The 12,270-nt window shown below is 26.9% G+C and overlaps 1 protein-coding gene and 1 long non-coding RNA gene across 2 annotated transcripts; one reads left to right on the forward strand and one right to left on the reverse strand.

Annotated features, from left to right (window-relative positions):
* Positions 1-1,002: 1,002 nt before the first annotated feature.
* Positions 1,003-2,839, reverse strand: LOC145951746 (uncharacterized). Its single transcript, XR_014429651.1, has 2 exons — positions 1,389-2,839; positions 1,003-1,243 (listed from the first exon to the last, which is right to left on the reverse strand). It is a non-coding gene; the product is annotated as an uncharacterized LOC145951746 (long non-coding RNA).
* A 532-nt stretch (positions 2,840-3,371) lies between these two features.
* LOC109791591 (putative cinnamyl alcohol dehydrogenase 6) lies at positions 3,372-9,297 on the forward strand. Its single transcript, XM_020350899.3, has 6 exons — positions 3,372-3,611; positions 3,735-3,848; positions 4,029-4,256; positions 6,937-7,225; positions 8,630-8,783; positions 8,867-9,297. Exons 1-6 carry the CDS (start codon positions 3,517-3,519, stop codon positions 9,064-9,066), a joined length of 1,080 nt encoding a protein of 359 aa, XP_020206488.1. The 5' UTR covers positions 3,372-3,516; the 3' UTR covers positions 9,067-9,297.
* Positions 9,298-12,270: the final 2,973 nt, after the last annotated feature.

Here is a 12,270-nt window from a genome sequence, read left to right on the forward strand (position 1 = left end):
AACCTTATTTTTTAAGGTGATCTCTCATAAGGTTCTTACCATGATTCTTATATATAAGAACCAATTTTTTATATACAAATTTTATCGTTAAAGTAGGATGGTGTGGATGTCACTTGTAAAAATCACTTATATAAAAACTTTCAAGAACCGGTTCTTAAACAATAAAACAGTTTTAAATATAAAAAAATATGGGATCAATTGTGTAATCCACATAAGGTAAATTAAGAACTCAAGTTAAGTTATTCCATTGGAGAAAATATAAGGAAGTTCTAAAATCCTACATGACATTAGAGAACTCAAAAAAAGTTTGTTAAGAACCCAAAATAGGTTCTACCACTAGAGATGTTTTTTCTACTATTGACTCGCCATTTAATTTTTTACATACGAACTACCTATGTTCTTATTTATAAAATCCAACTTAAAACATTATTTGCTCTTTTATATATGACTCAATTCATAGTATTTGATGTATTACTTATTTTTAGATTAAAGTATCCCTGATTAAAACATGTTTTCTTAATTTGATGGAATATATTAATTATAGACTTTTTAAAAGGCACGCATTCTAATTAGTTATGAGAGTAAGTGATGCCATATTAAGTATGAGAGAGTAGTATATACTATATACTCTAATTGATTAAGAGAGATGTGAGTATTGAATAAGAGGGAAAAAATTGTGACAGAATTTGGATTTTTAGGGAGAACCGATAAAAACACTTAGTTATAAACAAGAGCCCCAATGAAGGAATGGAGCTTGGTGCAGAGAACCCGTATTGAGTAACAGAGAATTAGTTAGAAGAGAGAGAATAATCTTTAAAAAGTGAATCATTTCATTCCTTCCATTTGTCACCACATCTAATAATATGCATGGGTATTACACCTGCCCATATAATCTAGAATGTTCTACTCAGCCACATCAACTAGTAAAATAGAGAAAAAATCTCACAGTAAAAAAAAATATAAAAGCCCATAACAGTAAAAAGAAAAAATACAAGGTATATGAAAAGAGAAAACTCATGACATATTTGATTACTGTTAACAGTAGATAATTACTGTAACAATACTCGTCCTTACAAGAACACCCTTGTCCTCAAGGGTGGAAGTTAGGAAATTTCTTGAGAACATCATAGTAAAACTCCCAAGTAGACTGCTCCGTAGGGAAGTTTTTCCACTTGATCAAAACCTTGGTAGCCGCCACTCGACCTCTTTTAACCATTTTTCTATCGAGAATAGCCTCTGGTTCCTGTGGAGAATCTAGGAAACCAACATTTAGAGGAAGGGACTGAATGGAACTAGTGGTAGGGTTCTTGCATAATTTTAATTGTGAAACATGAAAGACATTATGTATCTCAGTAGAGGAAAGAAACTTAAGTTGATAAGCAGCCTACCCAATACGATCAATCACCTTGAAAGGACCATAGAACTTGGGGAGAAGCTTGTGAAAAGTTTTGCGGCGCATAGAATGTTGTCTGTAAGGTTGCAACTTGAGGAAGACAAAATCACCAATTGTGAAAGTCCTATCACTTCTGTTCTTGTCAACTTGTTGAGACATTTGATTTTGGGCCCTCAAAAGATGAAATTGCAAAAGTTTGATGACTGCCTCTGGAGCAATTAAAGTTCTGGGCACTGTCAAATTTGAGGACTCCCTAGGAAGGTATGGAAGATGAATGGGAGGTGGTTGTCAATAAACTACTTCATATGGAGTAGTTTGAATTGCAGAATGGAAATTAATATTGTACCACCACTCAGCTAAAGATAACCACTTAGACCATGAGGAGGGTTTATCAGAGCACATACAGCGAAGGTAGGTTTCTAGGCATTTATTGACAATCTCAATTTGCCCATCCGATTGAGGTTGATATGCGGTGGATTTGTTCAAGCAAACTCCCTGAAGTTAAAATAAGTCACTCCAAACTTTGCTAAAGAAAATGGGATCCTGATCACTAGTAATTGTACCAGGCATACCATTTAACTTGAAAATGTGATCCAAGAAAAGTTGTGCAACATCAAGGAAGGGTGAGATAAGGGCAAAAAATGGGCATACTTGCTCAACCGATCCACTACCACGAAGATAACTTGTTTTCCCGCTAAACCTTCAATGAAGTCCATGCTGATATGATCCCAAACCTTATTGGGAATTGGGAGTGGCTGCAGTAAACCTGGATATGCAATTAAATCTGGTTTGCTTCTTTGGCAAATATCATACTCTCGCACATATTTTTGAATATCTTTGTTCATGCCCTTCCAAAAGAAAAGAGACTTCACCCTAGAGGCTGTTACATCTCTTCCCGAATGACCACCAAACGGGGAATCGTGTAACCAATGAAGAATAGATTTCTGGAGTGCATAATCAGCCCCTATAACTAGCTTGCCTTTTCTCCTTAATCATCCTTGTACCATGCAAAATTGGGGTGCAATTTAGTGTTATTTTGCAAATCCTTAATGATTGTCTGCAGTAGTACAACAATAATTTTAAAAAAGTTATAAAATAAAATAAATTTACTCTTATCAACTAGATTAATTACCTTTTTTTTTTAATATGAGTGAATTAAATAGTTGGATCTTATATATAAGAACAAAGATAATAATAAATTAGTTAAATTTTAGTAAATTGGATAATTTATGCCACAAAAGTATGTGACTTAGCATTATTTATTTTTTTAAAAGTCAAATTATTAATATAAAATTGTTCAATTTTTTAATATGCTTGCTAAACTATTAAATACTAAATAATTTAATGTTTCATTTTAAATCATTTAACGTTTCATATTAAATAATTTAGTTTATAAAAATAACTAATTAATGCTACATAAAATGTTTATATGATAGTTTTGATAGTTGTTGTTTTTAACCAAATCTCTAATTTGGACATAAAATTATGGTTAAAGGTACTACTTTATTTTTATAAAAAATAATTTGATATTAAATATATATAAAAAAAAAGTTTATATGATACAAATTATTGAGTTATAATAGTGAGACTAAAATTAGGTATTTTTTTTCTTCTAAATTCATGAACTAAAATTAATCAGTAAAACTATAATAATCAAAATTATTCATGTATTAAACTAAGAAGACCAAGAGGGTAGTCAAGTCTTTCATTTTAAAAATACAAACATGTCTCCTCATTTTCAATTTATTGGTTTTTAAATTTTTTTATATTTCTACAGATTTGTACAAGAACAAAACTAAAAGTAAATATTTTCAACCTTTTCTATACAAATTATTTTAAAAGGAAGAAACAAATGGACAGTCGTATAATTAAAACGTAAAAAAACAAGATGACAGGTGTATAATTAATTAATTATAAAGTAAAAATAAAAAATAAAGTCGAAGCAGGGCTTTTTTTTCTCTATAAATTTTAAAGGTTCACCGGTGTCTCCTCCACCTCCAAACAAATCCATCCCCACTCTATCCTCTATCTATCACTGTGTCCCAATTCAGCATTTGGTAAGAGAGAGTGTTTTTCTTTTCTTTTCTTTTCTTTTTTTCTCACCAAAATCTTCATTCAATTCTATGGCTCAAACCACGCCAAATCACACAGTAACCGTATCTGGTTGGGCCGCACACGATTCTTCCGGCAAAATCACCCCCTACACCTTCAAAAGAAGGTAAATTAATTTAATTTTTAATTTTTCATTTCTTAATCTTCATCTTTCTTAATTAGTGTAAGATGAAGAAATTAACCAATCCACATGCGTGCACCGAACTTAACTAATTTGATGAACACGCAGGGAGAACGGCGTTAACGACGTGACCATAAAGATCTTGTACTGTGGGATTTGCCACACTGACCTCCACCATGTTAAAAATGAATGGGGAATCACTATGTATCCCGTCGTACCCGGGTAATTAATTAAAAATTTGTTTCTATACAAATTTAGAAGAGTTTTTAAGGTTTCAATACTTAAAAATAAATAGATTAATTTTTTTTTCTGATAGAGAAAAGCTCTGTATATTAATTAATTAAATATGGAGTTAGAAAGTACGTATATATGAATGTTTATGTCGATAATTGTGTGTTGTAGACACGAAATAATTGGGGTGATTACTAAGGTGGGGAGCGATGTGAAGGGGTTCAAGGAAGGAGACAGGGTGGGTGTGGGGTGTTTGGCAGCTTCGTGTTTGGATTGTGAGTACTGCGACGCACATCAAGAAAACTACTGTGAAAAGTTGCAATTTGTGTACAACGGAATCTTCTGGGATGGAAGCATCACCTATGGTGGTTACTCACAAATCTTCGTCGCAGATCACAGGTTCATCACTCTTAACTTACACTTCCTTCCTCTCTTCACCCTTTTCTTTTAATAATATTTCTTTTTCTGAAACATCTCAGGTCAACTAAAAATAAAATCTATATTATTATGTAAAAGTAAAGTTTATATCATTATATACAAAAGATATTCCTTTTAAACAATCGCTAACTACTTCGATTATGGATCTTTTTATCTTTTTAATTTATCAAATATCTAAATCGCTTATTTTGAGTACCAAAATCTTACTAGTAGTATAATTATTTTTTTTCTTTTTTTTAATTTTATTCTTTATAATGAATAATCACGAATTATCACTTTTTTCACATAAAATACTACTATATAAAAAACAAAATATCTTGACTCCACTAATTATTAGAAATGATAATATAGGTTGAATTTAATAGGTCAACTTATTAATCCATCAAACTTTTTGTAAATTGGATTGGACTAATAAACTCACCAACTTGGTGAATTTAACATGTTAATTTAATAGGTCAATTTGTCAACCTATTTTTATTTTTAAATTTTTAAAAATAATTTTATAATGAGTTTATGTTAGATTAATGTTTTTATTTTATTATTCAACTTCCTTTTTTAGATAATCATTCTCATTTTATATAAAATAGAAATATTATTTTAGTCATGTTTTTTTTGCTAATATGTATAATGTTTTCTTAATAAAAATATATATTATTTTGTCAATTTTTATAAAAAATATATCTCTAATTAATTTTATAATAATAATAAAATATAAGTCAAAGTGATAATATATATTACAATAATTTGATTAAAATTTTTCTATAAAAAAAATCAAGTTTACCTTTGATTTATTAATTCACTAAAATGAGTTAACTCATCAACTCATTATTAAGTGGGTGAATTATATTTTTCAATCTATTTTTTTTAATGAACTAACATGTCCCATCTTATTTTTTGGTAGGTTAATTTATATTTTTTTTATTTTAGATGAATTGATTCACGTTTTCATCATATTAAATATATCGTGTATGTATGAAAATAAAATAATCTTTATCTTATAATAGACTTTTGTAAAATTAAATTACACATTTTTTTTTCTTAAATGAGCTACAATGATTTTATTTGGTTATCAGCCTTCCTCAATGGGCACTCTTTTCTATGCCCTGGATTTTGTCTGTGTTTCAGGGGTTAAGATTTTCCCATTTCTCACTCTTCTTTTATGGGTTTTTGAACAAATAAATAAAATGAAAATAATACACATGCATGGGGGTACAAATTACTTTTTAAAAATTGAAGAAATGGAAGAGAAAAAAAAATGAAGAGAATGACTTTATATATTTCATTGTTTTTCTGTTGAAAAATGCTTCATCCTCCGAAAATTTATTCTGAAATTTGATCCGAATAAATAAAAAATTGATTTAAATAATAAAATATTAAACTAAATAATTATTTTATAATAAATTTATTTAAAAATATTAATATTTTATAAATTCGGTCGCTGATTCGACGTTTCTTTCGTAACGTATAACAATGCTCTTCTCTGTTTCGTTGTCTGTATTAAATGCCTATGTGCGACTCTTTTCTGTTTCATTGTCTGTATTAAATGGGGGAGGCTTGTTACTTACTCCTTCTGTTTTCTTATATAGTAATGTTTTTCTTTTTTTAATTTAGGTATATTAAAAAATTAATTGTTAATCTGATAAAATTCTTTCTAAATTATTTTTATGATAAATATCAAAAGAAATAATGTAATTAATAAGTCATATATTAAAATTGATATTTTAGAAAAATATTAAATAATATAAAAATAATTAAATTATTTATGTTTAAGAAAAAATATTCTTACGCTAAATAAAATAAGGAGTAATCCTTTTCTGAGTACCTTTAACATTCAGAAAATTTTCCGGATATGATAAACTTCAAGTAGTTTTCTTGAATTAATAAGGTATGACAAACATACATAATTTTGTTTCTTATGTATTAAATGGATTTCTTTTTCTGAATTTATTAAATGAATTTTAATAATCAGCGCATGTAAAAATCTATTTGTTAGAAAAAGTTAGTTTTTTTAAATATATTTTAGCATTTAAAAAAAATTAGTCCTTAACTTTAGGAAAAAAATATTATTGTTTAAAAAAATATGGCGTTGTTGACAAAAATAAAAGAAAATAATTCTATTATTTGCAATAAAAAAAATTATGATTAAAATATTTTAATTATATATATCTATAAAAGAAATATATTTTAGTAATCATTTTTTTTATTTTCATTTTTTAATGAATAATTATATCCTTAAATGTAAAAAAGAATTATATTTTTTTAAATAATTATTCATAACTCTAATATTTATGTAATTATTAAAAATATGAAATATCTGTCTTATTTTTCCATAAATTTCAGTACGGACGTGACACAGTCGCTTTGAAAGTGACTTGCTTTTATTTGAGTGGCAGCAGTAGTTGGAGACAACTAGGCCATATTATTGTGGTTTCAAATTTTTTTGATTGGTTGCACTGGTTGGTATTGAAATGAGTAGTAATTGTCAAGTGGTTGGTACGTCTCCCTTGTATGAAATAAAAAAGAAAAAGGAAAGTACTAGTGATTTATTTTCAGTAAAACGTTAAAGTATTGTGAATTTTCAATTTGTTTTATTGGGTAAAGTAAAGTTGTTGTCTAAAGATAATAAAATTTTGATGTGAAGATATGTGGTGCACATTCCTGCGAACCTAGCAATGGACGCAGCAGCTCCTCTACTATGCGCAGGAATAACAGTGTTCAGTCCCTTGAAGGACCACGGTTTGGTAGAAACTCCGGGGAAAAAGATTGGTGTGGTTGGTTTGGGTGGGCTTGGACACATAGCTGTTAAATTTGGCAAGGCTTTTGGCCACCATGTTACTGTCATAAGCACTTCTCCCTCCAAAGAAGCTGAAGCTAAGGACCGTTTGGGTGCTGATGATTTCATAGTCAGCTCCAACCCCAAACAATTACAGGTCTGTTACCTCGTTTTGCATTCAAATACGTACTAATTATCAAACATGTTTAATCAATAATCATGTCAACATTTATAACTTTAGTAGCGAATCTAACGTATAATATTTAAGTAATAATGCCAATAACTTCATGTCAGACCGCTGATCCAAAATATATTTGCCCACAACAATATGGTTTGATGTTTTTGGGCTTTGGGCTTTGGGCTAATGGGACATGGTAATAAAAAAATTAGGTTGATGATATATACACCTCCTTTTTTCTATAAGTACACCCCTTTTTAAAAAAATAATTAAAATTTTAAAATATTCTTAAATTTTTGTTTTAAATTTTTTAATTTTACATCCACAATATTTAATTTAGTACTTTTTTTTTCACACATCTTTTTTCCTTTTTTCAATTTTTACATGTACCCTCTTATTTTTCCTTCACCCCACCTATTTTGGTAACATGTAAAAATTGAAAGATAAAAAAAAATGTGTGAATAAGAAGAAGAAAGTAACAAATTGAAAGTTGAAAGTGTAAAATTAATTTTTTTTAAAAATAATATTTTATAATTTTTTTTTAAAAGGAGGTGTACTTATTAAAAAAAAAGAAGTGTATATATCATGAGCCAAAAAATTATAAGACGAATATTAGTCATATTATATTTAATATTTTTTATTTATAACATTAATAAAAGAAATATCTTATTATAATATCTATATTTTCTTGTCATTTTATCTCTTAACTAATTTGTTGAATTATTTTTTTAACTCTTTAATTAATTTATTTAATTACCTCTATTATTTTTGAAGTTAATCACACTTTTTTAATTTCATCATTTACACTTTTTTTCTTTCATACATTGAAAGATAGACTTATTAATTCTTAGTAAAATTTGTAATTTTTAATAAATTTTGGTTATTTATAAAAAGACTCTTAGTAAAAGAGTGTCGTAAATATTTCTCAAAACATATTGAATGTTGATATATGTATAATGATTTATATAATATCATCTTTATGTCAATCTCTTCCGTGGTTTATTAGAATATTTTCAATAATATAATATATTTTGAGTTTTTAATGTGTTTTTTGTGGGCCTTCAATGTTACTTAGGATTTTAGAACATTTTCTATTTTTTCTTCAATGAAAAAACAATTTAAATTCTTAATCCACTTTATCTAGATTATACAATGCAATGAACTCACTTTCTTCCTTTTTTATTTTAAAACTTGATTTTTGTGAGTTCTTATAAAAGAATTCATTATACATGTGAAAATTAAGTCATTATACTCAAATATAAGAATCTCTCTTACTAAATATGACCTTACATTTAATATTTTTCTCTTTTTTCTTTCTAAAATATAAAATTTGTTATATAAAAATACTTTTGTATCTATAATTTATAGTTTATGCAATGACAGGCTGCAAAAAGAAGCCTAGATTTCATATTGGACACTGTATCAGCAGAGCACGCTCTCTTGCCCATCATGGAAATGCTAAAAGTAAATGGGACCTTATTCATTGTGGGTGCACCGGACAAGCCATTCCAATTACCAGCTTTCCCATTGATATTTGGTAGTAACTTTGACCTTAATTTCCCTTCACTTGTGTCTTTGCTGATTAATTAATTACCTTTGATTAACATGTGTGTGACACAGGGAAGAGATCAGTGAAGGGTGGGATCATAGGGGGAATGAAAGAGACGCAGGAAATGATGGAGGTTTGCGGGAAATACAATATAACGAGTGACATTGAGTTGATCACACCTGACAGAATCAACGAGGCTTTGGAGCGTCTTGCTAAAAACGATGTACGCTACCGTTTTGTCATTGACATTGCAGCCACTTCCAACAACTAGGCTTCTGAGTTCAGATTTGTTGTATTCATTCAGTACTAGTTGTTTCAGCATTTACTTTTCGCCACAAAACCCAGTTAGTACCTAGTTTAGTATAGGATAAATCTATTATTAATGCACTTTTCATTTCAGTGAAAAATCTTCTCACTTCTCACTTCTCCTTAGTCCTTGCTAGCAAGACTCAATGTATTTATTACATTACAGAGGATCGTTAGTAACGTACTATTTATCATACTTCTCAGTCTTCTCTTAATATATTTATTTTTATTAATTAAAATTTATTAAAAATTATAAAATTAGGAAAAACAAAAAAGTTATTAAATAAAATGCGAGAGTGTATTTAAAAAGTATTTTAACAGGATTTATCATATTATTAGTAAAGGTGATATATTTTTTAGTGTCTACTTTTTATTGATAATTTTGTTTTTATAAGCACTTGTTTTTATTCAATTTTTATTACACTTTCTAATTAATTATCTAAAATTGTTTATATTTATCGTTAAGTTCTTTCTCATATTTAATTTTAATTATTTTTTTATCATTTATTTGAGTTTTAATTTCTAAACAAAATATACATAGAAATAAAGTGTCTTTTACATTGTGTTGGTAAAAAACGAAAGAAATAAATAAAAAAGAAGAGAAGAGAAACGTGGAGAAGTGTTGAGAAAGAATAGAAATAAAATTTATTTGACAAAAGAGAAATAGAAGAAAAATAGAATGAAAGTTGATAATTTTGTTATATAATTTTGATTATAAATAGATAAAAATATTATTATTTAAATAAATAAACAAATATAAACCGTTAAGGTTGGAGTTTAGGATTTACGATTAGTCTAGTGATTGGATGAGGAGGGGTTGAGATAATTAGAAGCATGAGAACTTATGTTCAATCCTTATTGCGACCATCTTTGTAATCTTTCCTATTTTTATAAAATAAACAAATATATTTTTATAAATAATTTTATTTGAACATAATAAATATTTTTTATTATAGTTATATTATTTAAATAAATAAATATAATATTCATAAATAAATTTCTTTTAAGATATAAATGAAAATTAATTATTATTGCTATTATTATATTACATAATCACTCCTTTTATTTTAAATATAATAAATGAAAAAAAAATATATTCATTATTTATTATTATTAGTATTATTTAATATTATTATTATGATTATTTTTTTTATCTCATTAACTTCTCCACACTTTCTCTCATTTTAGATTGGAAAATTTTTTTGGTGTGGACCCACATCAACTTCCTTACACATCACTTTAATTCTCCCTTATCAAATAACATTCATTTTTTAACTTTAACACATTTCTTATTCTTCTTTACTTTTCTTTTCCCAAACACACCCTTAGACACCAATATATTATAAAGAAAATTAGCTATGTGAGATAAATGTTATTTACTCATTTTACAATTATATGCCAAGAGGAATTAAAGTATATTATGTAATGGACAAAATAAATTGTTACATAATATTTACTGACTATTATATATATATATATATATATATATATATATTTTTTTTTTTTTTTGATGAGTAAAATGGTAAGTAGGAGATTATAGTCTTATGACTACTAAATAGAGCTAATGACGTGTTTAAGATTATCAAACTAATTATTATTATCTATTTAGTAGTTAGTCAAAATTTAATGATGTCCGATAGTCCATACTATTATATATATTTAAGTAAACTTATCTAATTAGTAATATCCATTATTAGAAAATTGCAAAATAGCGACCGAAATTTATCAGTCGCTATTTAGCGACTGATTTAGAGACCGATTATAACAATCAAAATAGCGACCGATTTAGCTACCAAAATAAGTCGTCGCTAGAAAATCGATCTCTATTTCGGTCGCTAAATAAGAAATTTTGAGCTTTTAGCAACGGAATTAAATTCGGTCGCTATTTCAGTCGCTAAATTTTAATATTTGATTTTTTTAGCGACGGAATTAAATTCGGTCGCTAAATATTAGTTAAAATTAGCGACAGAATTGAATTCGGTCGCTATTTCGATCGTTAAATTATAAATTTTGATTTTTTTTAGCGATAAAATTTAATTCGGTCGCTAAATAGTTGTTAAAATTAGCGACGGAATTGGATTCGGTCGCTAAATAGTAGTTAAATTTAGTGACAGAATTGAATTCGGTCGCTATTTAGGTCGTTAAATTATAAATTTTGATTTTTTTTAGCGACGGAATTTAATTCGGTCGCTAAATATTAGTTAAAATTAGCGATGGAATTGAATTCGGTCGCTAAATAGTAGTTAAATTTAGCGACAGAATTGAATTCGGTCGCTAAGTATTACTTAAAATTAGCGACGGAATTGAATTTGATCGCTAAATTAGAAATTTTGATTTTTTTAGCGACGGATTTGATTTCGGTCGCTAAATAGTAGTTAAATTTAGCGACCGAATTGAATTCGGTCGCTAAATATTAGTTAAAATTAGTGACAGAATTGAATTGGTCTCTAAATCAGAAATTTTTATTTTTTTAGCGACAAAATTAAATTCGATCACTAAATATTAGTTACAATTAGCGATGTAATTTTATTCGGTCGCTAAGTATTAGTTAAAATTAGCAACGGAATTCTATTCGGTCGCTAAATATTAGTCAAATTTAGCGATAAAATTATATTCGGTCACTAAGTAAAACTTAAAAAAATTTATAAATTACTTAAAAGTGATGATAATATTGTTGTTGAGTATCAATCCCATTTTCTTTTTTTTAAGAGCAAGACATTAATTTATAATAAAAAAAATATTTATATGCACTCCTACATAATTAATACAATAGTTATTTATGTGAAAAAATATTTAGAGGTTTTTTTTTACGATTGGATTTTTAGGCAGTTTTTTAATTAGAGTATATGAATTTTAAAATTTCTTATTTATTTTGATCCATATTTATAATATATATTTCTAACTTATGATAAATTTTATTTTTAAATAAATTTTTATATTTAAATTTTAAATTAAATTTTATTAATGGTTGATAATTACAAAATAAAACAAGGATAAATACATTTTTTGAATTTTATATCTTAGATTTAAGATGAATAAATATATTAAGTTAATTAATAATTTATTTAAAATGTTAAAATTTAATTTATAAAAAGAATATTTTAAAAGAGAAGGGTTATAATAACATCGGTGTAACTTTTAATAAGTATTACATCGCTCAATAACTTTA

The sequence above is a fragment of the Cajanus cajan genome, chromosome 9 (genome assembly GCF_000230855.2).
Source record: "Cajanus cajan strain Asha chromosome 9, NIPB_CcT2T_4, whole genome shotgun sequence".
NCBI classification, from domain to species: Eukaryota; Viridiplantae; Streptophyta; class Magnoliopsida; order Fabales; family Fabaceae; genus Cajanus; species Cajanus cajan.

Excerpts from the sequence above, each read along its gene's own strand:
- LOC109791591 (XM_020350899.3), top strand. The coding sequence starts at position 3,517 with ATGGCTCAAACCACGCCAAATCACACAGTAACCGTATCTGGTTGGGCC. Across the intron at positions 3,612-3,734 it reads CCCTACACCTTCAAAAGAAG|GGAGAACGGCGTTAACGACG; the intron begins GTAAATTAATTT and ends ATGAACACGCAG. Across the intron at positions 4,257-6,936 it reads ATCTTCGTCGCAGATCACAG|ATATGTGGTGCACATTCCTG; the intron begins GTTCATCACTCT and ends TTTGATGTGAAG.